This window comes from Aureobasidium subglaciale (genome assembly GCF_000721755.1).
Source record: "Aureobasidium subglaciale EXF-2481 unplaced genomic scaffold scaffold_8, whole genome shotgun sequence".
NCBI lineage: Eukaryota > Fungi > Ascomycota > Dothideomycetes > Dothideales > Saccotheciaceae > Aureobasidium > Aureobasidium subglaciale.
In genome coordinates, this window is record NW_013566987.1 from 78,781 (window position 1) to 104,073 (window position 25,293).

Here is a 25,293-nt window from a genome sequence, read left to right on the forward strand (position 1 = left end):
CTGTGCCTTTCTACAGCTCGTCGTTGCTCGGATTCGATAATTGTGGAGAAAGAGTCTGACAGTGTTTGCACAATAAGAGTTTGTATAATATTACAAATTACTAATTTTCGTCCACTTGCTGATCTAACCATTGGCCTCATTATCGTTTCGCTGATCTCATACCTTGACCATCAATTTTCCGCCCGCCTTCATCGTTCTGACTACTGCAAACAGAACAGTGGCAACAGCGCATGACACGCCACCATACACCCACAATCCAGTCCAGTTCAGCGAATCCCCATAATTCTGGAGGATATCACCACCTCCCGGACCACCAGCCAAAGTGCCAAAGCCAATGAAGCCAAACGCCATGCCAATTCTGCTACCAATCTTTGACTTGTCGGTCGTCAGAGCAACAAGACATACTGGCGGCAATGCGATGAAGACACCGGAGAAGAAACCAAAGAGAATCGCGAGAACAATGATACTACCGAGACCGTCGACTGCAATCATGCAGAAGATGAGTATTGAGCAGACAGCCGCTCCAGGAAGAATGATGTTGAAAGAGCCTGTCTTGTCGGAAAGAGCGTTTGGAAGTGTACGTCCGAATACCGAGGCTGCGTTGAGGATAGGCACAATGTAAAAGGACATGCTAGCATCTGTGTAGCCCTGTGTCTGACCGAAGAAGGATAGGTAGAAGAGCACCGTGTAGAGGCCGATGAACCCAATCATGGCGGCCACAGTGAAGATCATGAAGGGAATGTCTCTGAAGACTGTGGTGTCGATCAGAGCACGAGCTCTTGGCGGCTTGACACGCTGCTTCATGACGAAGATAGGAATGAGCAGGGTAGCCAGGGCGAGGAAGCCCAACACACGAACAGACCAGCCAAAGCCGATCTGATCAAGCAATCTGTAAAAGACAATGGGATAGATGATGCCTCCCATTGAACTTCCAGAAGCAGCGAGACCAATTGCAAGGCCAAGCTTTGTGTTGAAGTATGTCGGGAGAATGGCAACGGCAGGGACGAAGAGCAATCCAGACCCGATACCGATACAGAAGCCTTGAGCAAGAAGAACTTGCCAGAATGTGTGACAGAGACTGAGCATCATGAATCCGAACACAACGAGAAAGGAGCCAACACATAGCAGTGGGCGGAGGTAGCCGCGATCAAAGATGGGTCCAGACAGGAAGCCCATGAGCAACACGCAGTACGATTGAATAGCTCCAACCCATGAGATGTTGGACGACGAAGCATGAATCAGAACTCCAGACTCATAATACGTTTGGAAGACTCCGAACTAGATGAAAAGCTTGGTCAGTTAAGCTTACTTCTTGGTGATCGCCAAGTGCGGGAAGACTAACTGTGTTCAAGATTCCCCACTACGAAGCACGCGAATTAGCTTTTGTTCGTGCACTCAATCATGGTGACGCAGGTCTTACAGTGTTGAAGAAGAGGGCAAAGCCGGCAGCGACTTGTAGCCATGCTTGGAGACCTCCATTGGGCACAATGCCCATAAAGTTGGGAGGAGGTTGCTTAGGTGCAGCGGCTTCGACATCTTTTTCGGTGTTGATTGCGACGGCATCCGTATTCGGCGTAGCTTGTTCGTTGGGAACGACGGGAGCTTTCTCGGTCGGTGATGTTGTCGACGGAAGACTTTCACTAGAACCCTTCGAATGCGTCATTGTTGACACAGTGCGCAGATAAGTGTGACAAGCACGGTATACAAGTAAAGAGATGAGCCGTGTAGAAGAAAAAAGTGTGTGACGACAAGGGGCGGGTGTGCGACCGAGTTATGTAGCGAAAGCTCCAGTTTCGGACTGGCGGCGTTCGGTCTCCGAGGTGCGAGTACAAGACCGAATCCGAGCAATTGGCTGCCTCGAAAAACAATCCTACGGAGTGAACCGTCTTGATTTCAAACCAAGGAAGGATCAAGGAAAACGGCGCTTGGTAAGCCAGGAGGGAAAAGCCAGCAGACAAGTCCCTCTCGTAGCACTCGCGCAGGAGGTCAATGTTTCGGGGCTGACAAGATCTCGGCGCGTTTGGCTGTTGTTCCACACGCAAAAGCCACGCGAGGAGGCATCACAACCAAACGGATCGTGGGGAGCGACGGACGGAGATAAGCTAGCGATTCTCGGCCGATTCACACGGCTTGTCTTCTCACTCGCAAACGATGATGCCGTCAAGTCACTTTTGCAATCGCCAGCTGAATGATCTGACCTCCTGAACTGATTGCTGATGCACATGGAATTTTCCTCTGAATGTATGTGGCCAATGGGAGCTGTGCGATGCCACACTTGTTGTGCACTCCCTGCATTCAGGAGCTTGCATCAGAGTGGCTTCTGCGTGCTTGCGACATGGCAAGGTGTGTACATGATCGCTTGCATGCATTCCTTCCTTGCTTGAACTCTTGAGTTGCATGAATGCGGAGATAAGACTCGCTGTGTGGATGATGAGTCCGGTGAGGGACGTGGACAATCGATAGGATCGGTGGGCAGACGTCGTGCTTGCAGAAAGCTCATCAATCCTTGCCAGTGAGATCAAGCAAAACGCTATCAGGTTATTGCTCATGGTCGTGTTAATATTAGGTCACTCAAGGCGCTCAGCTATGTTTCTGCTCTAATTTCTGGTCGTTTGATCATAGTGCTGGCGTCCATCGATAATCCGAGCATGAGGAGAAACCAGAGGCAGGGTGCTGTACGCAACAAAACACGACTTTTGGCCGTTCGGGAGAGATGTCGTGTCCGCAGCGGCGTGCCTCTTGAACACGGCCCTTTGTAAGTCACGCATCAAGAGACGACTATCACAGACTGTGTTATTGTTCGGAGCCACTAATTATACAGGTTTAAAGATGCTTCTCACATTTCCGTTCATGGTCGGTACGTTCGTTGGAAACAGGCCATAACAGAGACTTGGGCTTGCGCTATCGAATAACAACTCCTGATCGACCAACTCCATCACCACTTGAGACAGATGACGCCCATCTATGGTAGGTTCTCTTGGTCGAATTATCACGAGCCAATCTCGACTACAAAGCCGACACTAACGATCGTCGCAAATGTGATGGCCACAAGATGTAGAGCTGACTGTTTATGGACCAGCTGCCCGCCATATATACCGTGTCCAAGGTATCGGTATAGTCGGCTGAATTGGCGTGCTATGAATCTAAGCCTTGCTACAGCAGTCGTAAAATTGCTTTGCTCTTGCAGGCTAAACATGCGAATACCCGCCCGCTCTGACCAGGATCCAGGATATATCAAGCTGAGGCTTGCTCGTGCAGGGCTGTGCCATGTATATTGAACCGACCTCCTGAAAGCTCAGACTCCAATAATTGCGACGAAAAAAGCAGCCGACAACAGAACCGTGCCGACGCTGCTTGTGGCTCCAGCACCAGCCGTAAGATCGGATGCTGTTGTGTTTCCAGAAGTCGAGTTGGTGGGCTCAACGCAAAAATTCGTGTTGTTGCCACTCGAAGCCAAGCTTGTATTAGCAGGATTGCATACCAGCGCAGATGCAGTATCTGGTGATGTCGCAACAGCGGCCAAAGTACCGTTCATTATGCCATCACTCATGTCAAAAGGAGTGCATGCTTCGACAGGAGTGCCATCGAGAGCTTTGTCCTCACATGCTGAGAGGATGCCTTGACTGCATCTGTATGTGGGAGTGAAACCAACATATCCGGATGATCCAACGTTGATGGTATAGGTAGTGTTCTCGACCGCTCCGACCAACGTTGTGTTGAAGGAGAATCCAGTCACGTTGGTGATGAGTTGAAAGGCCCAATCCGGAGTAGAGTCCGTTAGGTTTATTGTGCGACTGGCCGTCACGTAGCCACCAACTGGCACTGAGCAGTCAGAAGTTCCGTTACACACAATGCCTTGACTGACAGCAAAAGTCATTGGAGAAGGTTTTGTGTAGTTGTTCTTTCCGACGATGGTAAAATTGCTGCAGGTAGCTGCTGACTTGACTTGTTGGCATAATGCCAGCACTGATAGCAGTGATGCTGAAATTGAGGGATGCATTCTCTGTCGACTTTGAGGGTTTTGATTGGTGTAATAGTAATCGATTGGAGTTCAGAAACGAACGCTCATGTTAGGACGTGGCAGCACATATATGGGCGAAGACGGATCTGTCGGATAGAAGGTGCGGAGGAAGCGTATCCATAAAGGGGCCTAGCAGTCAAGGAAAAATCAAGATAGATGATGTAAACATCCCTCATGGGCCTAGGAGTAATTTGTGTCATGCCAAGAGCAAGAAGAGCGTTTGGGCCGTATCGTGCCTTCCTCAGGGTTTATTCCCCACGTTTCGACAAAGCACAACTAAGCCTCATCTTTTTCTACAGTATTCCCGGCATTCAAGGGCTTTGTCCGCGAGACGCGAGAGTATTCCAAAACATGATACCAGAATCAGAATCGAGGTTCGGTGTTCTTGGGAGTCGCCTTGTCTACACTTGTTCTTCCAAAGGTCAATAGCATTGAGAGCTGACGAGTTCCGGCCATGATGGACGCTCTCCGGTCCATCCGCCGGCCCAACACTTGTCCGATGCCGCAAAGAACCATCGTCGCGACTCTCCAACCATCTCGCATCTTCTCTTCAGTCGGTCAAGTCTGCCCTCTCGCTCTGGTTGATACGTACTCGATCCATCATCGATTATGACAGTCCTAGATACCACCGCAGCCAGCCTGCGTCAGCCTGTAACGGCCTCGTCTGTGTGTCGCAAAGATTGTTCACCGTCTTCGTCGTCAGCTCCACACGATGAGTGACTCAGAGCAGGTCGATATTCCATCACCGACGAGGTCCACAAGATCTTCGTCGAGCACCTCCGCTGCAGATCCAAGTACGCAGCTTCGGTGCCGACTGTGCTGACGTAGCTGAGAACATCTGGAGCGCGCGCCCGGTGATCTGTCGCCATTAACTATGGACTCGAGCGAACATCAATGCTCACTGGCTAAAGTCCAAAGCAAACTACGCTTGAGCTCGACTGCGGCCGTGTGCCGACCGCACGATATCCGGGTTTTGTGTCGCCGGTCATGCGCCCAGGGACGTGGCGTCTTGCCGAGTTAGCTTCAGACAGCTACAACAAAGGATGCAAACCTCGCCGAATCCAAGAAGAGTATCAAGTGATGTTCATGTAGAAGAGGCAATGTTAAGGCTTGGCGTCGGACTATATTACTATATCGGCTCGATTAAGTTCGTGAGTGTGTTATTGGGCGCGCCCTTTCCATGACATCTGACCGGCCTCGGCAAAAAGCCGAACATCGGAAGATCCAAAACATCACAATGAAGATTGTGTCTGCAGTCTTATAGCAGTCGAATTCAGCGACTGATTCCCATCGCTGCAAGCCACACGACCTAAGGTCAAGATTCCAAGCGTGTGTCGTGGCTGCTAAGACAATCCGCTTGAGTAGCTCACGTTCTCGGCAAGGATTCCGGTCTTGCACCATCAGTCGGTATCGTTGATCACACTATCCGCTGGCATAATTCGCGCTTCAATTTGGCTGGCATAGGTATGAGTGAGTCGCCGGACATCCCTTCCAAGGACTCTTTGCTATTCATGAATGACGAGGCAGAAAAGCAACGAGGTCATGTCGTCGACAGCTCAAAAGGAAAAACAGGTTCTGCATCAGTGTCGCAATCAGAAGACGCTTTCCCTGAAGGAGGACTCCAGGCCTGGCTTGTCGTTTTCGGTGCCTGGGCTGGCTTGTGAGTATCGTCCTCGTCTTTTTCCGAGCTGTACAAAGGTCTGATTCTTATGCACAGATTTGCGGGACTGGGCATCACGAACACTATCGCTGTTTTCCAAAGCTATCTGTCGACACATCAACTTGCAGGGTACAGTGAAAGTAGCATCGGTTGGATCTTCTCACTCTACACGTTCTTGGCGTTCTTCTGCGGTGTTTACATCGGACCAATATTTGACAAATATGGACCCAGATGGTTGATCATCACCGGCGTGGCCTGCGTTACGACCGCGCTCATGCTGCTGAGTGTTTGTACCAGTAAGACTTACTTCCATTTGTGATAGCGAAACCAACGCTGACTTCTGTGTAGAGTACTGGCACTTTCTTCTGACCTTCGGCATACTCAACGGCTTGGGATGCTCTTTACTCTTCACCCCTTGCCTTGCTTCCGTCGGCCACTTTTTCCGGCAACGTCGCGGTTTTGCTACAGGACTAGCCAGCGCTGGTGGGTCCATTGGCGGCGTTGTGTTCCCTCTCATGCTCAACAGTCTTTTCCAGAAGCCTTCGCTGGGCTGGGCTTGGGGCATACGCATACTAGGCTTCCTATGTCTTGGCCTACTGAGTCTGGCCGTAGTCTTCGTCCGCTCGAGGCTGCCCCCAAAGGCGAATGCCAGCATTCATCCAGACCCCCAGATCTTCAGACAGAAGCCGTTTCTGTATACCACTGTCGCCGTCTTCCTCATGGAGTTCTCACTATTCATCCCGATTGCTTATATCAGCTCATATGCTCGGGCCCAAGGCTTTGGCGAAAGCTTCAGCTTCTACATCTTGACGATCATGAATGCCGGATCTTTCTTCGGCCGTGCACTGCCTGGATGGTATGCTGATCGTATCGGCGCTTTCAACACGAATATTATTGCAGTCGCTACCTCCATCTTTGCCTGTTTCGTCGTCTGGCTCCCATTCGGTCACACGAAAGCTGGCGTCATCGTATTTGCCGTCTTGATCGGCTTTGCGGGCGGCACGAACATTAGCATAACACCTGTTTGTATCAGCAGGCTTTGCCCCACGGAGAGTTATGGCCGCTATTACGCCACTTGTTTCACGGTTGTCAGTATAGCCTGCTTGATAGGTATTCCCATCGGAGGAGCAATTATCAGCTCGTGCGGCGGAGATTATTGGGGTCTCATCGTCTTTACCGGTGTCGTCTATGTCATGAGTTTTATCATGTTTCTGGTAGCGAAAGGCGTAAGTGTTGACTGGAAGATTTTAGCAATCTACTAGCTGTTGGATGCGCCTTTAAAACAGTCAATAGGTTTGATCATGATCGAACTTAGCCTTACCTTCCGAATGAACTCATTAAACTATATCTGCTCTCATACAGAACTGTATGAATTAGAGATCGAGGCTTGCTAGTTGCCTTCCCGTATGCGTAATACTCTCACATTTGTAGCTGCCTCAACAAAGGCACAATGATTTCTAGGCTGACAGCATTACCACCAAGGTTTGGTTGTGTCGGTCTCGCGACTCAAGGTTATCCCCTGCACAGTTCCTCTGTGCTCTACCTTTATCATCTGGGAAACTGCGGGATCAATCACACGGGAAGGTGGCCAGGCCGCGCCCCAGATCTGTTTCCCGAATATTCTACGTTTACGCCTTACGAACGACAAGTTGCTTGGCAGCCAGTTAGAGTTTACGACTTACCCTTCCTTTTGAATATGACCCAATCTTGTTTCAGCATCATTAAAACCACTGCAGGACCCTGAGTAACTTCAAAATCAGTTCCATTTCGTCTGTTCGGTTTTCGCGACATACACAAGATGGCGATATCCAACACAACACCCATCAGCATTCGCAAGGCGACGCTCCATGATGCCAAAGCATTAGCCGAATTAGGCACACACGTCTGGACCCAAACATTTGGCCACACCGTCTCACCAGCCGATCTCCAAAAATACCTCAACGCGTCCTACTCAACCTCAGCTATGGAAGCTGATATCACAAATCCTCTCAAAGAACTCATAGTCGCCACTTCTACCACGAACGATATCATTGGCTTTACCTTGATGACGAAGGGAAGCACCGAGCCCTGTTTGGCTTCATATTCCAATCATGTGGAGTTGCAGAGAATCTATGTACATCCGGATTATCATGGTACTGGTGTTGGTAAGCTTCTAGCAGTCGAGCTAGAGGCGTTGGCAAGGAAGGAAGGGTTTGAGCATATGTGGTTGGGTGTGTGGGAAGAGAACGCGAGGGCACTGGGCCTGTATGGGAAGCTTGGGTTCAAGGAAGTCGGCAAGAAGAAGTTTTTGGTAGGAGACCAGGTTGATACTGATTTGGTCATGGTCAAGGCGGTACAGTGAGTCTGTTGTTGGCGCCAAGCTCCACACTTCCGTTGACTCCGGCTCATCACGTCATCTGTATACCACTAGGTCCTGCTCAGGGCCAATCATATGTGTGTCGGCGACTTGAGCAAAGAAAGCGCTTTAGTTCGAACCAGTCAGGAACAACTATTCGCTAACAGTGGTCGAGCTTGAAAGTCTGCTGTCGTGCGATTGCGGTACAGTCGGGATTGTGCTCCGCGGCCATGAACTTCGGTGCGGAGGTTGGTTCGCTGTGTCGGATGGCTGCGGAGAGCCTGTTTTAAAGGCATGTCGTTGGCGAGTCTATATTGGAATGGTCCCAGAAGTCCTGGGAACTGGACGACTTTCTCTCAGCCTCCCTCAACTTGCTGTTCAATCGAGCACTCAAGTTACATATCTTCCTGACCAGGTGTGAACAATCGTTACAAAATCTACTTATCATAGACGGACTACATGGCATTCGAGCTCGCAAATAGGTATCAGCATGCACATCTGGTCGTGCAACCATCGGATCTGGCGCTCAATCCACCAGAGAGCTATCTGTACATCCAAGATGGCTTGATCATATCTTGCGGCGTCCTCTATGCTCTCTGCTACATTTTCTACATGATCCGAACGTATCGCGATAAGACGTGTGCTGGCTTCATCGAGTTCACGTAAGCAGAAAGTACCCTACAGTATGTCAAGAATATTACTGACCTCCGACCAAGCTGCGGGACGATGGCTTATGAGCTCTTCTATGCTTATGCGACCACCACTACGACGTTTGAGCGAGTCAGCTTTTCCATGTGGTTTCTACTCGATTTTACCTTTGCGGTTGTCGCTATTCTCAGTACAAGAGCTCGCAGCGATCGGTCGCCGGTGGTCAAGCGCATGATAGTCGGCACCCTGGCATCCTTGGCGTTCCTCTGGAAGGTTGCAGAGGTGTATCCTGATGAGCGCGAACAGTTCACTGCATACTGGACTGGTCTGGCTCTACAATTCCCCATCGGCTGGGGAAGCCTTTATCTCTTGCTCAAGAATTGGAACGCCAAAGGTCATTCATTAGAAATTTGGTGGGTGGAGTCGAGTATGTGGATAGGGCAGAGGCTGATGTAGAGCAGGTTGACAAGATATCTTGGCTGTTGGACCGCCTATGGCGTCTTTGCCTGGCGATACATGAACGTGCCACAAAACTGGCCGTATGTTGGATCTTGGACCAGTTTCGCGGTCATTGTTCTGACCATGATTCCGGAGACGATATATCCTTTCGTCTACATCCGGGTTCATAAGACGAAGAAGGCGAAATCAGTCGGTCGCAAAGTAATCTTCGATGATCAGAAGGTCACAACTCAAGGCTGAAGCACCGAACTCGGGCTGTTTGAGATGTCGAATGACAACAGGTATCCACCTACAGAGCTTATCGCGACAAGACGGATGGCCACGTGTATATTGCGATTGCTGAAAACATCTAATGCAGCGCGAGAGGAATATATGGAGGGATCGTGAGGGGCTGCGTGCTTGTGATGTGCGAGCACGCCATCTACGCTTATCTCCACTAAATGCCGACAATCCTACAACATAGCAACAAAAACATCGCATCGCCAGTCGAAGCAATCCACACTCTTTTTTCCTTGCAAACACACCAGAACCAAGCTCCAGACGTAATGGCTTCTTCAGCAAGTACCAATGGCTCTGCCAAAAAGCCATGGATTATGAATGCTTTCGCGATGACTGCGCCAAGTCATCTGGCACCAGGTCCGTCTTGCTTACATCTCTTCAAGAAACCTACTATCTGACTATCATATGACAGGTCTCTGGAGATACCCCTCGCAAGAAAAACAGACCCTGGACCATTGGGTGAAGCTGGCAAAATACCTCGACCAAAATAACTTCCACGGCATCTTTTTCGCCGACGTTCTCGGCATCTACGATGTTTACAATAGCTCGAATGACGCTGCACTTTCTAGCGGTGCTCAGATTCCGATCTTGCAGATTGATCTATTAATCTCTGCATTGGCTTACGCGACTGAGAATCTCTCTTTCGGCATCACCGCTTCCACCACCTATGAGAACCCATATGCATTGGCGAGAAAGTTTTCAACATTAGATCAGTTGACAGGCGGCAGAGTGGGGTGGAACATTGTGACCAGCTACTTGGAGAGTGCTGCAAAGTCTTATGGATTGGAGGGTAACATTGAACATGATGAGAGATACAGAATCGCTGATGAGTTCATGGATGTGTTTTACAAGCTCCTGGAAGGCAGTTGGCAGGATTCCGCAATCGAAGCAGATAAAGAGACTGGAGTCTGGACGAATCCTGAAAAAGTCAGGAAGATCAATCATGAAGGGTAAGCGTTTTCGAGTGTACTCCTTGTGCTGTGACTGACCTTCTGATCAGCAAATACTTCAAGTCGGCCGGGCCTAATCTCGTTGAGCCCTCCCCTCAGCGTACACCATTCTTGCTTCAGGCAGGCGCCTCGAAAGCCGGAAAGGATTTTGCAGCAAAACACGCAGAAGCCATGTTTCTACCCGGTCTGGTACCAGCCAAGACTCGCAAGGTCGTCAACGAGACCAGAGATCTACTCCGCTCAATCGGAAGGCCAGAAGACAGCATAAAATTCATTGCCGGAATTTTCATTTGCGTTGACGAGACGGATGAGAAAGCACAAGCCAAATTTAAGGACCTGCTGCAGTATGCTGATGCGGAGGGTACTGCGGCCTTGTTCGGTGGCTGGACGGGAACCGATCTCTCCACTTTCACGGATGACGAAGATTTCGCTTTCAGCACAAAAGCACCTGCCATTCAGTCCATGATCGCATCTTGGACGGAGACTGTCCCTGGCACTAAGGACCTCAAGTGGACAAAGAAGCATGTCCTCGAACATCTGGCCATCTCAGGCGCCCACCCGAGAGCCATTGGTAGCCCCAAGACTGTTGCGGATATCCTTGAGCGATGGATTGACGAAGCTGGTGTCGACGGGTTTAATATCAACTGTGCGGTTACCCCAGACACTTTCGAGGACATCGTAAACTTCTTGTGGCCGGAGTTGAGAAAAAGAGGCGTGTTACAAGAGAGGTATCCCGGCTCTTCAATGCGCGAGAACTACTTGCAAGATGGCGAGGGTCCGAGGGCAAGAAAGTGGCACCCTTCAAGACAGTATACCTGGAGTGACTGAAGCATCATGAATTTCATAGACTTGTGAAATGTATGCGAAACAAAAGTCCCATTCACCTAGAGTCGCAGTGAGAAGTCATCAGCGGTTGCCGGGTAGCTCGCCAGGTGCCAAGGGATCGTGGCATTCCATCGCACTTTCGCGAACACCGTTTTGTCTCCACGGCATTCGTGCCGTTAGCATATCAGAGAAGGTCCGCTCCATCGTTCTGTGACAGATATACTTTTTCGACTACCAAAGCTCGACTCATGACTCGACGCGTCCACTATGAGGGTCCAGCCGAAATGGATGAATATTCGGTGTTATTCCCTCTTGAGCAGCTGTGGGAATCTAAGCCTGTCGTCTGTGAGCTAGAGGGGTTCAATCCTTCATGCTTAGGGTTGTTGCATTGGTAGTGGGTTTTTCCAGTTTAACTACAATGATGTGGTTCAGCAACCTTTTTCGGAAGACGAGGACTTGTCAAAAGACTCATAAGCTCAGCCGGTCCCACTTTTCTCCTGAAAATCCGAGATCGACTTTGCTGACAGTAGCTACGGACGAGGTGTTGGTGCGTACATGGTGTACAGGATTGCCTATGAGGTTTGTGGTACCTGGATGTATTGGATAATTGGCACGGTGAGTTGTACAACCATTAATTCCGTCGATTGTATGGTTGACAAGATCTGCAGTACGATGTTGAGATCGATAAGTTGGCCTTAACGAGTGCGCTTCTTCGGAGCGGAGAGTCCTTCGGCTCGACCATGTCGTATGCTGTCGGCTCAACGTCCTCAGCATCTATGATAGTCAACTTGCTTGTCGCTGCTGTCATGTGGTTTGGTGCAGTAACAACGACCACCTGGAGCGCATGGCAAGTGAAAGATGTTACAGAAGACGAAGGCGAGCGATCGAGCTCCGATGGCGAGACAGGTCACGGCGTGACCAAAGAGGGTTCTATCACTGTGGCCGCACTAAGTAGCATCCAGATTGAGGGGGAAATTACTGAGATCAAAGATGGGGCTGCCGCAAAGGATGAAGATAGAGACGCGCGGATGTTCGGAGCCGCGACGATGAAGGGCTGACATATGCCGCGCAGCTCGGTCAAACCTCGGCAGGATGGTGCGGGTCGGGCAAAGGCTACTGGAGTAGCTGCGTCTGCTGTGCTACATCCCACTCTTTTTATCACCACACACTGTGGTCTCTTCCTGGCAGTATTACCCTTTGAATAAGAAAAACTCCTGCTAAAAATTATCATCGTATCGATTCTGTGCCTTATGCTGGCTTCAGCTGGCTCCGCCCTACCTCACTAAGCATGATCGGGGCTGAAACTGGTGTGAACAACGCCAATCATTCCGCGTATAAGCATGGTCACCGATGGCTTGATTGTTCATTACTATAATAAGTACGCAACTATCTGTGGGCGATGGTGCAAGTACTGTTCGTCCCAAAGCTCTCGTTGGATAAGCTTGTCCTTCCCCATCCAAGCTTGTCTGATAAGCGCTGATTTCCCCTTCCCATATCTCGCTATACCCAATTAATGATAGACAGCTGTCGCACGAAGAGTGGGGGTGAACACCATGAAACATTGACATTCTTGTGACTATGCTGACGATAGAAAAAGGTAGGCTCGCTGCAGGTCTCCTTCTGAAATTCTGACCGGCGACTCCTTCAGAATGGAGCTCTCGAATTATTTCGTCTTGTGCTCGATCTTCGCACCTTTATGGTTCGCTCTCTACTACATTGTTCCATACCTTACGACTTATAAGGCTCTCCGTCACATTCCTGGCCCTCTCCTGGCCAGATTCAGCAACACATGGCTAGCCTACCACGCAAGAAGAGGCCAGAAGTTCACCGCTGTCGATGAGGCCCACAAAAGGTACGGCAAACTTTTACGAGTTGGCTTCAATCACGTCTCAATCGCCGACGAGCAAGGTATCCAAGCTGTCTATGCTCACGGTAACGGTTTCCTCAAAGATCACTTCTACGAAGCTTTTGTGTCCGGTGTGCCCGGCGTCTTCAACACAAGAGATCGTGTTCAACATACACGAAAGCGAAAGATTGTCGCTCACGCTTTCTCTCCTGGCGCGGTCAATGCTTTTGAGACACACATGGCAGAGAATCTTCGTCGCTGGATTGGTCAATTGGATCGTATCGCTGCTGCTCCAGAGAGAGATGGATATGCAAAGATGAACATGATGCCGTGGTGCTCCTACATCGCTTTCGACATCATCGGCGACCTCGCTTTTGGCGCTCCCTTCGGCATGGTTAAAAAAGGCCGTGATGAGGTGGAAACACAACTCTCACCCAACGGACCTATCCTTCTTGCTCCCGGAGCGGAAACATTGAATCGTCGCGGTGAAGTGTCCTCCACACTCGGCTTACTGCCTTCTCTTCGCCCTTTCGCAAAATACCTTCCCGATCCATTCTTCACAAAGGGCATCCAATCGGTTCAGAATCTGCACGGCGTTGCATCAATCGCCGTTGCAAAACGCCTTGACGCTACAGAGAAGGATAACGCTCAACAAAAGCAACGTCACGACATCTTGGACATGCTCGTAAAAAGCAAAGGCCCCGATGGCACACCCATGCAACGCGACGAATTGACCTCTGAAGCCTTGACCCAACTCATCGCAGGCAGCGACACAGTCTCCAACACCTCTTGCGCAATAATCTATTACATCCTATCTGGCGAAAGAGAAGCACCAGGAACCATACTCTCTCGCCTGCAACAAGAATTGGATACCGCGATCCCTGACTCCACAGCTGTGGCTTCCCATGCACAAGTCAAGAATTTGCCGTTCTTGCGCAGATGTATGGATGAAGGCATGAGGTTACACTCCACCTCTGCTCTCGGATTACCTCGTCTCGTGACTTCTTCTTCCTTTTCATTTTCTTCTGTTCATTTCCCCATGGGCACTGTTCTCAGTGTCCCTAGCTATACCTTGCACCACTCCTCCGCTATCTGGGGTCCCGATGTCGAGTCTTTCAAGCCTGACCGCTTTCTCCATCTTACAGAAGCTCAAAAAACTGCTTTCAACCCATTTAGCTATGGACCACGGGCTTGTGTGGGACAGAATGTTGCGATTATGGAGTTGGCACTTATCGTGGGAACCTTGTTCAGGAGATATGACTTGGTGTTGGAGCAGGAGAAACTGGAGAGTAGTGAGGGTTTTAGTAAGAAACCTGTCGAGTGCTGGGTCAGCATAAGACGGAGATGAAGGTACGACTTTATTATGTTTTCCTGCAAGTATGCAACACGAGTCTCACACATTCCAAGGCTTCTGACATGTTTGTGGAAAATCCGAGTGTATCTGACGCAACCAGACACTGTTCATTGCATGTACTTTCAGAGGTAAAGGGTTGGATACCTGAGCTTAGCATACATCGGGGTTTTGGGAGTACAACTTCTGCTCGGCTGCGAATCACGTCAACATAGCACGCTGTTGTTACCTTCACGCTAATTGCACCAAGTCGTCAGAGCAAATAAGAGTCTAATGACCAAGTGCTAACTGTTTGCGGGATGACCCTGTTTCAGACTTTGCCCGAGTCTGCGTTGTTTGGTAACATAACCAGGAGACTCGTGTTTAAAGCCGTAATATTGACCGTGTCTATCGTACAGTGGGGTCTCTATAGGTAGTATGGAGCTTAGGGCCAAGCACAATATATCCACTAACTTGCTCCATGGAATGGTGAGTTTAGGTATTCGGCATTGACTTGTTGTGCACGAATCCTCCACCACATCAATCCTCACAACCAACTCTTTCGCCTACTCATCTTCTCATAAGCCACCCTCATAGGAGTCATCCCAACCCCCCGATTCTCGCCCCGAAACCTTCCATCTCTGTGTTTTTCCTCCCCACCCACATCCCCGATTTCCTTCCCATCATCCTTGTTCTCCATGAACAAGTGCTCGCCAGCAGCATTAACAAACCACTGACTTTTGAATTGCTTTCCCCTTGGTCCACCGCCACAACTTCCTGCCATGAATTCGCTCGGTGGAGAATTGACAGCCAGAGAGAAGAGATTCAGTGGTTCTGAGAAGTCGGTGACGAGGCCGTTCTGGGACAGGAAGTAGCACAGGCATATGACGTTGAGGAAGAAAATTGCGAAGAGCACGATGAAGAAGGCGTGAGTTGCTTGTGAGCCGCTGCCGCCGGAAGCGTATTCTTGGGCACGGAGGGAGGTGTTGAAGATTTGGTATTCGCCTGGTAAAAGCGTCGTGGTTGAGTAGTTCCAGAATTGAGTAAACGGAGCATCTTGCCATGACATCAAAAGAGTGGAAGATGCGAGGACGGCGAGAGCTTCGGCGATGCTGGGGCGGTCGCGAGGGAGATTGGGCGTAGTAAGAATAAGCTCGGTGAGCAGACGAGCGTTGCTGGCTTCGCCGTCGTTGATGCCGGCGTTGAGACTCAGACTGTTTGCCCATTCTGTGCCGATGTATACCCAGTCTTTGTTGATGGTGTCTTTGCCAGTGATTGCTTTGTCATTACTATCGATGTACCGCATCTTGTTTGCCAAGTCTACTGTTGCGTCGCTGCTGCATTTTGCTTCCAGACTTGCGCCAACCATTGATGCATTGTATTCGGTCGAGCAGAGAGGCGTCTGAAAAACCTTGATAGAGCACAGGGCGTAGTTGTTTGTAGCGTCTCGACCGAGCAGATATATGGCTCCTCGTCCATAAGCTCCGGTATGATTCATCAGTGTGTTGTACGCAAGTGGCAGCTTAGGAAACACGGGCGGTGATGTTTGATACTTCTCGCCCCATCCGAAGACATCATCGACAACTGTCTTGTTGAGGTAAGTGCCATTGACCTCTGTACCAGGCTGGTAGAAAGCCAGTTGGTCCCCCGTCGGCCATCGTGTAGCGTTGAGTGTGTTGTTGTTCCATTCAGTATACACGATTGGCGACAAGTCTTCCTTGGTCATCTGAGCACACAAGACGTTTACTGCTGGAGATGGAACAGAAGCTTGAAGCTGGTAGACGCCTTGTCCATCGAGGTCCTGATCCAATCATTAGCCTTTGTAGTAACACTGACTTTTGAGCAACGCACTTCCGGCTGTAGGATATGATTGATAGCGTCCCAAGAAGCGCCAGGTACACCAGCATGAGGCAAAGCAAGAGTCACATTGTTGATGATTCTTCGATACTTGTCAGAATTGGCACTGACATCGCTGTACTCCAGATCAACCCATGGAGCTTTGACAGTAGTGTTCTCGAAGATCATTGCAAAGCCCTTTGGTCGATGAATAGGCTCGCTCGAGCCATTACCGTTTCTTGCAGTGACTGACCAGTCGGAGATGTACCGTTGATAGTTGTAGTAGCTGTGGGCAGCGTACTGGATTTGAAGACAGGTGTTACCCGCAATCTCATCCTCAGCCACTGTGATAGGTGTACCACAATTTGTTCCCAGATATGTCGGATTGGCCCAGATGGTTTTAACAAGTCCTCGCATGGTTCCATGTTCCCAAGACCCATAGTGAAGGTACGGCTGGACAAGAGACTCGGATGCCGTAGTGTACAGCATGGCCATCACTGCAGCAACGAGCGAGAGCAAGCCGAGGATTGAGAATATACTCGACTTGAGAGCTTCGTAGTGAGTGAACATCGTACCAGGTTGCATGACCCATGTACGCATATCCATCTCAGCAAGGGTGATGCCACGGCCCTGATTCTTCATGAATGCTCTGCGAGATAATACCTGACCAAGGAAAGCGACAAAGACAGTAGCAAACGACAACTCAATCGTTTTCGCGAAGAAGGCAGTCAGAAGGTCTGCAACATACGGTGTCATGCTACCGCCTTTTCTGATCCACTTGTATCTAGGTCCTTCGAAAGCCAGGATAAGGAAGATGCCTGACATGATTGTTGAGTAGAACGCCAAGATCAGTATAGTCACTGATAACCAGTTCCGACGGCTGTGATGAAAGTGTTGATGGGTAGCACAACTGTCAGTCGGTTCAAAATCTACGACGAGTCAGCGTAAGAGTACTACATTCACTCGTCTTGTAACTTATGAAAAGTGTATCAGTATCGTACTCACCATTATAGACCGTGCGCAGCGACTCCGCGAAGCTACGGCGTTTCTGTAAACGTTGAATGTCAGCCTCATACGCCGTGCTCTGTTGCAAGCTAGATTGAGAGCTGTAGATTGAAGTTTTCATTCTATTCTTTGGGCTCCACATGCCGGTATCAGTGGTGTCGAAGCTGATACCGTTTTTGCATTCCGTCGCATTGGGTGTAGAGTTGTTCCTGTCGTCTTTTGAGATATGGATCCCTAGACCATGCACATTCGAGGGGTGTGATTCATGACGTTCATCATACGGTGATACATCTGTGATGTCGTCCTCATCGTTCTTCACGGCAGTGTATCGTCCATCATCCACCGAAGCAAGACGTGCAAAAGTCGCGCGTTGTCGTGGGGGTCTGGGCGTTGACTCGAAAAGGGTGGAAGTCTGCGATAAGGCAGGTGAGGGAGCAATGTCAGCTTCTGATAAAGGGCGCAGCGGTCGCGTATGCTCAGATGCCATGGCTGCAGATCTGTTTGTTGCTCGCTCCTTCCCTTGGTCGCAGAAGTGGAGGTCGCAGAAGTGGAAACGCTTCGGAAAGAGTTACAATGGTTTGCTGCAGGTCTTCTCACTCGGCATGCATGAGAGTGTGAGTTTGGTGAAACGCGAGTCTTTTGCCTTTTGAAGGTTGAGCTGCTTCTTTATGTGTGCCTTGTTACCTTGGACGGCCGAGGACAATTGATCAGGGTTGGTTGCTGCGTGTCGCAATGTGCCTCCAAGTGACGGCATGTATGAGTATCAGGTCCCTGTGTATCTTACTCCAGAGGCACTGACAGCCTTGGGAGCTCTTTCCGGTTGTCTGGTCTTGTTCGAGATTGAATCAACCTATTTTCGTGACTGATTCCAGATGCCTCGTCGAGTACTTTGATCAAGTCCAGGTTGGGGCCGAGGGCTTACCCTACTTGGACGAAAGCTCCGATGACAGGTGTCTTACTATACCTGTGTCGGGACAAGGATCAGGGGAGAATAATATCGGAATGTCGAAATACGTACTGTCAGCAAGTCAGACAATAATATTTCAGCGACTTACGAACAGGCGCGTCGCTCTAAAATTAAACGCGCCTCAACACCAGTGCAACTACTTTATAGCCAACAAAGCAGTCTAAGCAGGAGACCAACATGTTCCAACTAGTCGTCTGCCAACTACTACCCTTGACCTCTGATACTCTATTGAGCTTCCTCGTTTCGGCGACCAGAAAGCAATACATAACACGACATTTCGTGATAAACAGGATTAAGGGTGTCGCAAAGATGACTCTCTCTCATCTGCACATTGCTGCAGGCCTCCGCAAGCCACAAAAAGGGCAAGTCACCCAGCTTCCCGATCATGCACGTTCGCTACACCGCAGATCAGGCGATCCTTCCATCACCAATTCGATCAGATAGCATGAGACTTCGATAACGCTGTGACTAATCTTACCATCAATGGCGAAAGGAGCAGTGCTTACGGTGCCGACCGCGTTTTGGCAGGTTGGAGGTGGAAGATGAGAAGTTCTCTAAGCAGGTGGTCCCGGTAAGCAGCGGCTCGGCAAGCCGGCGTGTTTGTCTTCCGTGACTGCTCAGGGTCCAGCAATTCAGCATCCTCCCAAGCAACCTGCCCAGCTTCTGGTCACCAAAGTCGTCCAGATTCGAGCGCATTTCCCTCCATGACTCTAGTTCAGTATTTGACTAGCTAGTACACTATCGAGCGTTCGCTGAGAAACAACACTGTACCTATCTCATGGTCGAATCGGGGGAGGCTGAGCAAAGACCAACCTGGCCAGATCGGAACAAAGTCACCAGGCGAGAAATGGCTCGAGCTGACCTGCAGTAAGTACCTGCTACTAAGTGACCTGTCAAGGATACTCTCGTGACTAGACCCCTGCTTTCGAGCATCTGACTGTGCAGCAATGTAGAATCCTTCTCGTATACCGTAAAGACACCTTGCGGAAGGACATCACTCTATCTCCGCATCGAGCCCAAAGTCGTGAGAAGATGAGAAAAAAGCATTAATGTAGGAAGAAAAAAATCTGCTCAAAACATGTTTAGTATCTGTTCATCTCCTTCTCAGCCCCTCCATTAGCCTGCCCTTCTGCAACCTCATCCCTCGGTGTCAAATTAACGATCAATCCCTCCTGAATAACAAAGAAGCTGTATTTGAAAGTCAGCAAAATCTCTCACACCCTCACAAAACTGCACAAAAAAACTCACAAATTCTTCTCCTTCAATGGTCTGTCGGGAAAACACAATTCAACATCAAAATGTCGCAAAAACGTGGGCACCATCTTACTCATCTCCATAAACGCAATGTTCTTTCCAAAACACTGGCGACTCGCACCTCCAAAGGTGAGGAAATAACGTTGCATTTCATGGCGATTGCCCTTGAGCCATCGTGTAGGGTTGAAAGTGTTGGCGTCAGGGCCATAGATATCAGCGTTTCTGTTGACGACCCATGCGGAAGTGCCAACGACATGCCCAGCGGGTATGAAAGTCCCAGCTATCACACAGCCGCCAGGGGGAACGGTACGGGGGAGCAGACCGCCGATGGAGGGGTGGATGCGGAGGCCTTCCATGATACACGCTTGTAGAAAAGGCATTTTCTCCGCTTCTTCCATAGTAACGGGGTCGCTGAGCCTGCGCTCCCTCCTCGCTGTATCGATTTCCTGGCGCAAGAGGTCCAAGTACTCTGGGTGCAGCAGTAAATGGTAGATAATTGCCCTTAGAGAGATAGCAGTAGTATCAGAACCAGCAGTGATGTTAGCAGCAGCCATGCTGATCACCGCAACATCAGTAACTTGATCAGGCTTCTCTCTCTGCAAGCGAAAGAACTTTTCCAAAAAGTCATTTCGGTCTGTGCCGCGGACTTTTCTCTCCTCGACTTCTTTGAGTGCTCGTTGCATAAGACTGCCAGTGCGATTAGTAACACCTAGCCAATTTCCAACCCAAGGCTTGAGGTAGTCGTGCGTCCAGAATACCCAAGGTACATGGCCCAACCAAGCTGCAGAAGCCAGTGTGCTTTCCACAGACTTCAAACTGCCATCATCATGTTCCGTATCCATAAAGCCAAACCTCTTGCTAAACGTAATCTCCCCAATAACATCGAACGCAAATAACTGGAACCATTTCCCCAGATCAACTTGCTGTGTCACCTTTTCTCGCATCCTCGAGATAAAGTGGTAGACCGTGGAATCCACATACGGCTCCAGATCTTTGAGTGTTTCCATGGCATAAGGGCGAATCACCAGTTTCTTCTGAGCAGCGTGGACGTGAGGGTCTTGTTCGGCAAAGGGGTCGAAGGTGCGGTGGCCTTTGAGCACGGAGTACCAGTCTGATTTGTGGAAGTGGGAGCCGGCGCCGTAGATCATCTTTATGCCGTCGAGGTCCGCTACGCTCCTGTGTTGGGCAGGTGTGGTCAGCATGGCTGTAGACAGTCGACGATGCAGAGTTTGATGAAGTTGATAGATGACGAAGACGGTCTTTGATGATAAGGGGTGGCATGGATTGTGGATGGTGATAGATGCTTATGGTGAGATAACAGATGGTGTAGAGAGACAAGAAAAGACCGGGAAAGTGATGAGAATGTCAACGTAGCAAAGGGATGCAGTCAGTGTTGCACCTACTTTATCCAGTCACGACGAGGAGAAGATGGAAAGTTGATACTCACACTTCCTTTGGTGCAATTCTGACCAGCGGACCATGTATTTCATGCAATTTGATCAACTCTCTGTGCAAGTCTCCCTTCTTCGCCCTCGCAATCAGCCACCCCTTACCCAGACTCGCCCAAAAAGGTCCAGGTACACCAGCAAGGGGGGCAAACACTCGTTGATAGACGACATATGTGAGAGAGACAATGCTAAAGAAGCTGAGAAGATAATGGGAGACCAAAGTAGTAATGACAACATCCAAAGACGGAATTGTCAAACCAGGGGAGGAAGTCGTAACTGCCATAGTCGGCATATGCAGAACCAGAGCCAGGGAAAATCAAAACAGGTCCCGAAGAAGTGGTTCTCGGTGTCAAGCTTGTGACGCTGCGGCGTGCGTTTGGTTTTTGAATATCACCTGGGATCCTGGGTTTCAAGGGGCGGGGTAACTAGATATTCCAGGAAGGGGGAAAGGAGAGAACAGACCAAAAGTCGGAGAGCAAGGAAAGGAGGAAACCCAAGCAGGCGGCCGAAGAAGATCAAGCAGGATCACCTTGTCCAAGTAATGCAATTGTTAGCGGGGAGCTTTTTCTCGGGTATCTTTATTAAAACTTGGGCTCGGTTCAGCTTTTTCTTTGACCCTTCACCACACCTTACAGAGCTGATCGTATAGATTCCCCATATGGCATGGGCTACGCTTGTTCCCGCAGCTCGTTCAATATGCTTCTCGGCTTGCGTAGAGCGTGCAGCTCTAGTGGGCGTTGAAGCGAAGGAGCGCGGGACCCTTCCACCGTTTCATCGGGCGTCCCAGCAGACCCAGAGAGACACATCAGAACAGGCCACTCTTACTTGTAGCATCGACAGCGAAAAGGTGTCAAACACCAGAAGAGGGGATTTTGCAAGACACGCTATCGTATGCAAGCTGCGGCGAAAGGTGTTTATTGTTGTTGAAGGCGCTAAAACCTCGCTTGTCATTGGCTAAGAAGCCGGATATGCACGTTCCCTAGTGAACGCATATTAGATTAATAAGTCGAAAAAGCTCGCGAGCGTGCATATCTTGGTGTCGCCTATGTGGAGGTAGAGATCAGAGCAAATAAACGGGAGTAAGAACATCCGTGCTGTCAGAAGGAAAGAGGGCATGGGGGATCCGATGAGGCCGAACCGCTGCACGCGCTGGTCTCGGTCTGCATGGTGGCGTTGAAGAATGCTATCTGCCGGGCATTTTCTTGAACACTGATCGGATCATGTCTTGTTTCGCTTGCGGCGGCAAGAAGTGATATAACGTTATATCGCAGCCGGGTCCCAGTCGTTTCGCAGAAGAGGAGCGGTTTCGCGGATGTTGCGGGCGTAGCGGCAGTCGCGCATGTGATTTTTCACTATCCTTGCGGTTGTCGTCAAGAATGCCTCGTTCCAAAAGCTATTTCACGTGTATAAAGGTCAGTAGTCTGAAATATAGGCAATCGCGGCTTTTTTCTTCATTTCTTATCCTGAGTCAGTCGTGAAACATAACGGTTATACATGAGGGCTGGAATTTCTAGAGGAAATGATTCATGCCATGGGACAGCCTCGGGTGGGAAGGCGTGATGATTTAGGGACTGATGAGTATCCAGATCTCTAGCATGTTGTCCGATCCATTCTTTGAGTCGTCATCTGAGTCGCCAGATGCATCGCCTGAGTCGTCACGGTCAAGGGTCCCTAAACACAGTGTCGGGATTAGCGATCGACCTTCATTCCCCGTGACACGTGTCAGACAAACTCTGGATCGACAAAGATTGACAGGGGAAAACGACCTGGATGCACGAAGAATGGCTCCCAGAATTGTAATCCGCTCTGATGCTGCACAATCACACCCACATATCACTCTGCATAGACTCACATAAACTCTTCATGCGGATCGAAGTCTGAGGGGGAATCGTTTGATGTAAACCTTTCCCAAGACAGGAAATGCTTCAAGACGCGTAGATAAAACAAAGGGTATCCTCTTCGACCATACTAAGCTTCACTTCCGCTACTTCTGAAAGCTGCACACAATCCAGCGTATTGATGCGTCAAGTCCAAGATGTGCTGGGGTAACGATGTCGCCTGGATAATGCTCCTGGTCTTGACAGCACCCTCTTCCTCGATCAATTTTCTGATGACGTGAACCAGAGATGGTGAGAACTAGAAGATGAGGTCAGCGTGAGTCGTCAACTAGGCGTTACATGTGTTCCTACCTCCGAGTACCACTTGTATTGCCAAGCGATAAGTCTGATCAGGGCACCAAGCTCACCCCGCACATCGCCATATCTCTCATATGCAGAGAGAATACCGCGCATACCCTTTGGCGAGAAGCGCATATTGAGACATGCCTCCCAGGCTTCTGCTGCATCATCGGGTCTGTGTAGGCGGTCTGCAAGCTCGCCAAGAATCTCCCACTCGTCAGCAGATTTCTTGTAAGCGAGTTGTTGAGACTTGTATTGTTGAGCTTCCGTCCTCCAAATTGTGTAGATGCGCAAGTCCTCATACAAGACCATGAACAGGTTGTCGAGCCAGCGTTCGCAGAGACGTTTGTGCTGGAACTGGGTGTACTGGAGATGTTGTGGATCTGTTGCCGGTGGTTGAGGGTCAGGGGTTTCCATAGCTGGCGCATGAGTCACTGTATGTTGCGGTTTTGATACATCGTCTCCCAAGGCAGCAGAAGTCGGTGGTGTATCGCTGTTTGTGAAGACGGAGCCAGCAGTCGACGGTCTTCCATCAGTAAGGCCAGGGCTGCGCAGAGCAGTAGTACTAGCGCTGCGTGAGTGGATCTCTTGCTGGACAACAGCCTGTCTTTCGTGGCGGTACTCTTCCTCCATGACAAATACCTGACTACGGATTTTGAGGAGATGGTCCCAGCCAATGCGCTTCGTCACCTCTGTCAGGAGAGAATATGCTTTCTGGAATGTGCCCTTGTAGTTTGCCGCACTCAATCTTCGCAGATTGGGATGGACGAGTTCTTCACCCACCGAGTTTGAGTCGTCAATCTCGTCACACATGGCTTCCGGAGCGAGTGGGAGGGAGACGCGGGCGGGCTCGGGCATGCGCGGAGAGTCCTTGTCCTGGTAGGTGAACATGGGACATGAGTTGAGGGTCAAGAGAGCCATGTCCCACTGCTCGAGACTGATATAGACCTCGGCCAGACGTGCCCAAGTAGCAAATTCGCTAGGGGCAGAGATGACACTGCGCTTGGCGATGTCGAGGGCCAGGTCGCTTCTGCCCTTGGACAAACAATATTCGGCCTGACAGTCAAGCAAGGGGTAGTCCATGGGCATCTGGTGAATGGCATCGCGCAGCAGTTGTACGGCCTTGACTTCTTCATCTCCCATGATGTAGACACGGGCGAGCAGCGAGGAGATCTCGGGATCACGGGTACGAAGCTTCTCGAAGAGGTTGATTCCTGAAGCGTAGCGGCCGGTGGTGCGAATGTAGTTGAGAAGACCGGTAGTGAGATGGTTGGATACGAGGTTAGGAACTTGGATCTCGGGGTCAGAGCCCAGTTGCCAGCCTACGGAGAGTGTTAGCGTCTGGCTTGACTTGTCGCACCAAGACTTTACTCACCAGCAAAGAAGAGACGCTCGGCAGCGTCCAGGAACTTGTGCTCGGCCTCGGTGTTGGTGATGGGGTTGAAGCGGCGGACGCCAACAATCTTCTTGATCGTGTCACCCGAGCCGTCGTCTGCATACGAGTAGGCACGCAGGACGCTGCACAGGTATGTCTCCAGCCAATGCTCCTCCGAAGCCTCTAGCTTGTCGCCACGCTCGTTGACACAGTAGCTCTCGACTGTTCCGGGAATCTGGACTTGGACGCGCATGTCGAGGCGGGAGAAGGCATTGTAGCAGCAGTAGAGACCAGAGGTGACCTTGTTGGTCTTGTCGTGTGGAGAGTAGACGAGAGTGTTGATGTAGGCCGCGAGACTGGCAGAAGATGAGGCGTCGGTTCCGGTGACGTGGTGGTAGACTCCAACCTGTTTGTGGTGCATGGTCAGACAGGGCGGGCTTCAGGAGGGATGGGCGCATCAAGTACCTGCTTGCTTGTTGACTTGATGGGCTGCTTGACAAGGTGCACGAGATCGGGCGGTCCCAATTCTCGGAGAGCCTGCAGGTTTTCTGTACGAATCTCAATCACCGAGGTCGAGTCATCCTCGAAGATTCTGTTCGTTCTTGTCAGTTGGCCGTTCTCAGGTGCTCGTTGATGGTGATGATGACGAACTCAGGGACAGCTGTCTGGATCATGGTCGCTTTGTCTGATGCGGCGAGCGCGAGGTGCACACTTCAAGCAAGGTATCGACGACAGCAAACAGGACAGCTCTTTCCACTTCCTTCGAGCACCTTCCTTAGTTCTTGATTGAAAAGTTGCAGGTCGCTGCTGCCCTTGTTCAATCAACGCGCACCCCCGAATGACGCGCCAAGACCCCGCGGCTGCTTCACGAGCCGATT

The 25,293-nt window shown here is 50.2% G+C and overlaps 11 protein-coding genes across 11 annotated transcripts; 6 read left to right on the forward strand and 5 right to left on the reverse strand.

Annotated features, from left to right (window-relative positions):
- Positions 1–156: 156 nt before the first annotated feature.
- Positions 157–1,663, reverse strand: AUEXF2481DRAFT_64947 (uncharacterized protein; the record flags this gene model as incomplete). Its single annotated transcript, XM_013489208.1, has 3 exons — positions 157–1,278; positions 1,343–1,360; positions 1,421–1,663. 3 exons carry the CDS (start codon positions 1,661–1,663, stop codon positions 157–159), a joined length of 1,383 nt encoding a protein of 460 aa, XP_013344662.1.
- Positions 1,664–3,295: 1,632 nt separating this feature from the next.
- On the reverse strand, positions 3,296–3,877 carry AUEXF2481DRAFT_4202 (uncharacterized protein; the record flags this gene model as incomplete). Its single annotated transcript, XM_013488937.1, has 1 exon — positions 3,296–3,877. The coding sequence occupies one exon, from the start codon at positions 3,875–3,877 to the stop codon at positions 3,296–3,298; it is 582 nt and encodes a 193-aa protein (XP_013344391.1).
- Positions 3,878–5,532: 1,655 nt separating this feature from the next.
- Positions 5,533–6,943, forward strand: AUEXF2481DRAFT_64678 (uncharacterized protein; the record flags this gene model as incomplete). Its single annotated transcript, XM_013489186.1, has 3 exons — positions 5,533–5,681; positions 5,739–5,977; positions 6,030–6,943. The coding sequence occupies 3 exons, from the start codon at positions 5,533–5,535 to the stop codon at positions 6,941–6,943; spliced, it is 1,302 nt and encodes a 433-aa protein (XP_013344640.1).
- A 536-nt stretch (positions 6,944–7,479) lies between these two features.
- On the forward strand, positions 7,480–8,022 carry AUEXF2481DRAFT_4204 (uncharacterized protein; the record flags this gene model as incomplete). The annotated part of the gene is made up of 1 exon (XM_013488938.1): positions 7,480–8,022. One exon carries the CDS (start codon positions 7,480–7,482, stop codon positions 8,020–8,022), a length of 543 nt encoding a protein of 180 aa, XP_013344392.1.
- Positions 8,023–8,475: 453 nt separating this feature from the next.
- On the forward strand, positions 8,476–9,363 carry AUEXF2481DRAFT_4205 (uncharacterized protein; the record flags this gene model as incomplete). The annotated part of the gene is made up of 3 exons (XM_013488939.1): positions 8,476–8,678; positions 8,733–9,077; positions 9,126–9,363. The coding sequence occupies 3 exons, from the start codon at positions 8,476–8,478 to the stop codon at positions 9,361–9,363; spliced, it is 786 nt and encodes a 261-aa protein (XP_013344393.1).
- A 305-nt stretch (positions 9,364–9,668) lies between these two features.
- AUEXF2481DRAFT_46737 (uncharacterized protein) lies at positions 9,669–11,180 on the forward strand (the record flags this gene model as incomplete). Its single annotated transcript, XM_013489167.1, has 3 exons — positions 9,669–9,759; positions 9,815–10,352; positions 10,403–11,180. 3 exons carry the CDS (start codon positions 9,669–9,671, stop codon positions 11,178–11,180), a joined length of 1,407 nt encoding a protein of 468 aa, XP_013344621.1.
- A 556-nt stretch (positions 11,181–11,736) lies between these two features.
- AUEXF2481DRAFT_39017 (uncharacterized protein) lies at positions 11,737–12,392 on the forward strand. Its single transcript, XM_013489082.1, has 2 exons — positions 11,737–11,792; positions 11,846–12,392. Exons 1-2 carry the CDS (start codon positions 11,772–11,774, stop codon positions 12,233–12,235), a joined length of 411 nt encoding a protein of 136 aa, XP_013344536.1. The 5' UTR covers positions 11,737–11,771; the 3' UTR covers positions 12,236–12,392.
- Positions 12,393–12,925: 533 nt separating this feature from the next.
- AUEXF2481DRAFT_653850 (uncharacterized protein) lies at positions 12,926–14,688 on the forward strand. The gene is made up of 3 exons (XM_013489248.1): positions 12,926–13,029; positions 13,086–14,373; positions 14,478–14,688. The coding sequence occupies exons 1-2, from the start codon at positions 13,014–13,016 to the stop codon at positions 14,369–14,371; spliced, it is 1,302 nt and encodes a 433-aa protein (XP_013344702.1). The 5' UTR covers positions 12,926–13,013; the 3' UTR covers positions 14,372–14,373; positions 14,478–14,688.
- Positions 14,689–14,900: 212 nt separating this feature from the next.
- Positions 14,901–17,014, reverse strand: AUEXF2481DRAFT_4209 (uncharacterized protein; the record flags this gene model as incomplete). Its single annotated transcript, XM_013488940.1, has 2 exons — positions 14,901–16,154; positions 16,205–17,014. 2 exons carry the CDS (start codon positions 17,012–17,014, stop codon positions 14,901–14,903), a joined length of 2,064 nt encoding a protein of 687 aa, XP_013344394.1.
- Positions 17,015–19,050: 2,036 nt separating this feature from the next.
- AUEXF2481DRAFT_653628 (uncharacterized protein) lies at positions 19,051–21,338 on the reverse strand. The gene is made up of 3 exons (XM_013489249.1): positions 20,863–21,338; positions 19,410–20,591; positions 19,051–19,349 (listed from the first exon to the last, which is right to left on the reverse strand). The coding sequence occupies exons 1-3, from the start codon at positions 21,153–21,155 to the stop codon at positions 19,244–19,246; spliced, it is 1,581 nt and encodes a 526-aa protein (XP_013344703.1). The 5' UTR covers positions 21,156–21,338; the 3' UTR covers positions 19,051–19,243.
- A 1,493-nt stretch (positions 21,339–22,831) lies between these two features.
- Positions 22,832–25,089, reverse strand: AUEXF2481DRAFT_46740 (uncharacterized protein; the record flags this gene model as incomplete). Its single annotated transcript, XM_013489168.1, has 5 exons — positions 22,832–22,999; positions 23,053–24,362; positions 24,416–24,821; positions 24,881–25,007; positions 25,067–25,089. The coding sequence occupies 5 exons, from the start codon at positions 25,087–25,089 to the stop codon at positions 22,832–22,834; spliced, it is 2,034 nt and encodes a 677-aa protein (XP_013344622.1).
- Positions 25,090–25,293: the final 204 nt, after the last annotated feature.

Coding starts and splice junctions, on each gene's coding strand:
- AUEXF2481DRAFT_39017 (XM_013489082.1), top strand. CDS start 11,772: ATGTATTGGATAATTGGCACG. Junction 11,793..11,845: donor TGTATTGGATAATTGGCACG/GTGAGTTGTACA, acceptor CAAGATCTGCAG/TACGATGTTGAGATCGATAA.
- AUEXF2481DRAFT_653628 (XM_013489249.1), bottom strand. CDS start 21,155: ATGCCGACTATGGCAGTTACGACTTCCTCCCCTGGTTTGACAATTCCG. Junction 20,592..20,862: donor AGAATTGCACCAAAGGAAGT/GTGAGTATCAAC, acceptor TGCCCAACACAG/GAGCGTAGCGGACCTCGACG. Junction 19,350..19,409: donor CCATTGAAGGAGAAGAATTT/GTGAGTTTTTTT, acceptor TTTCAAATACAG/CTTCTTTGTTATTCAGGAGG.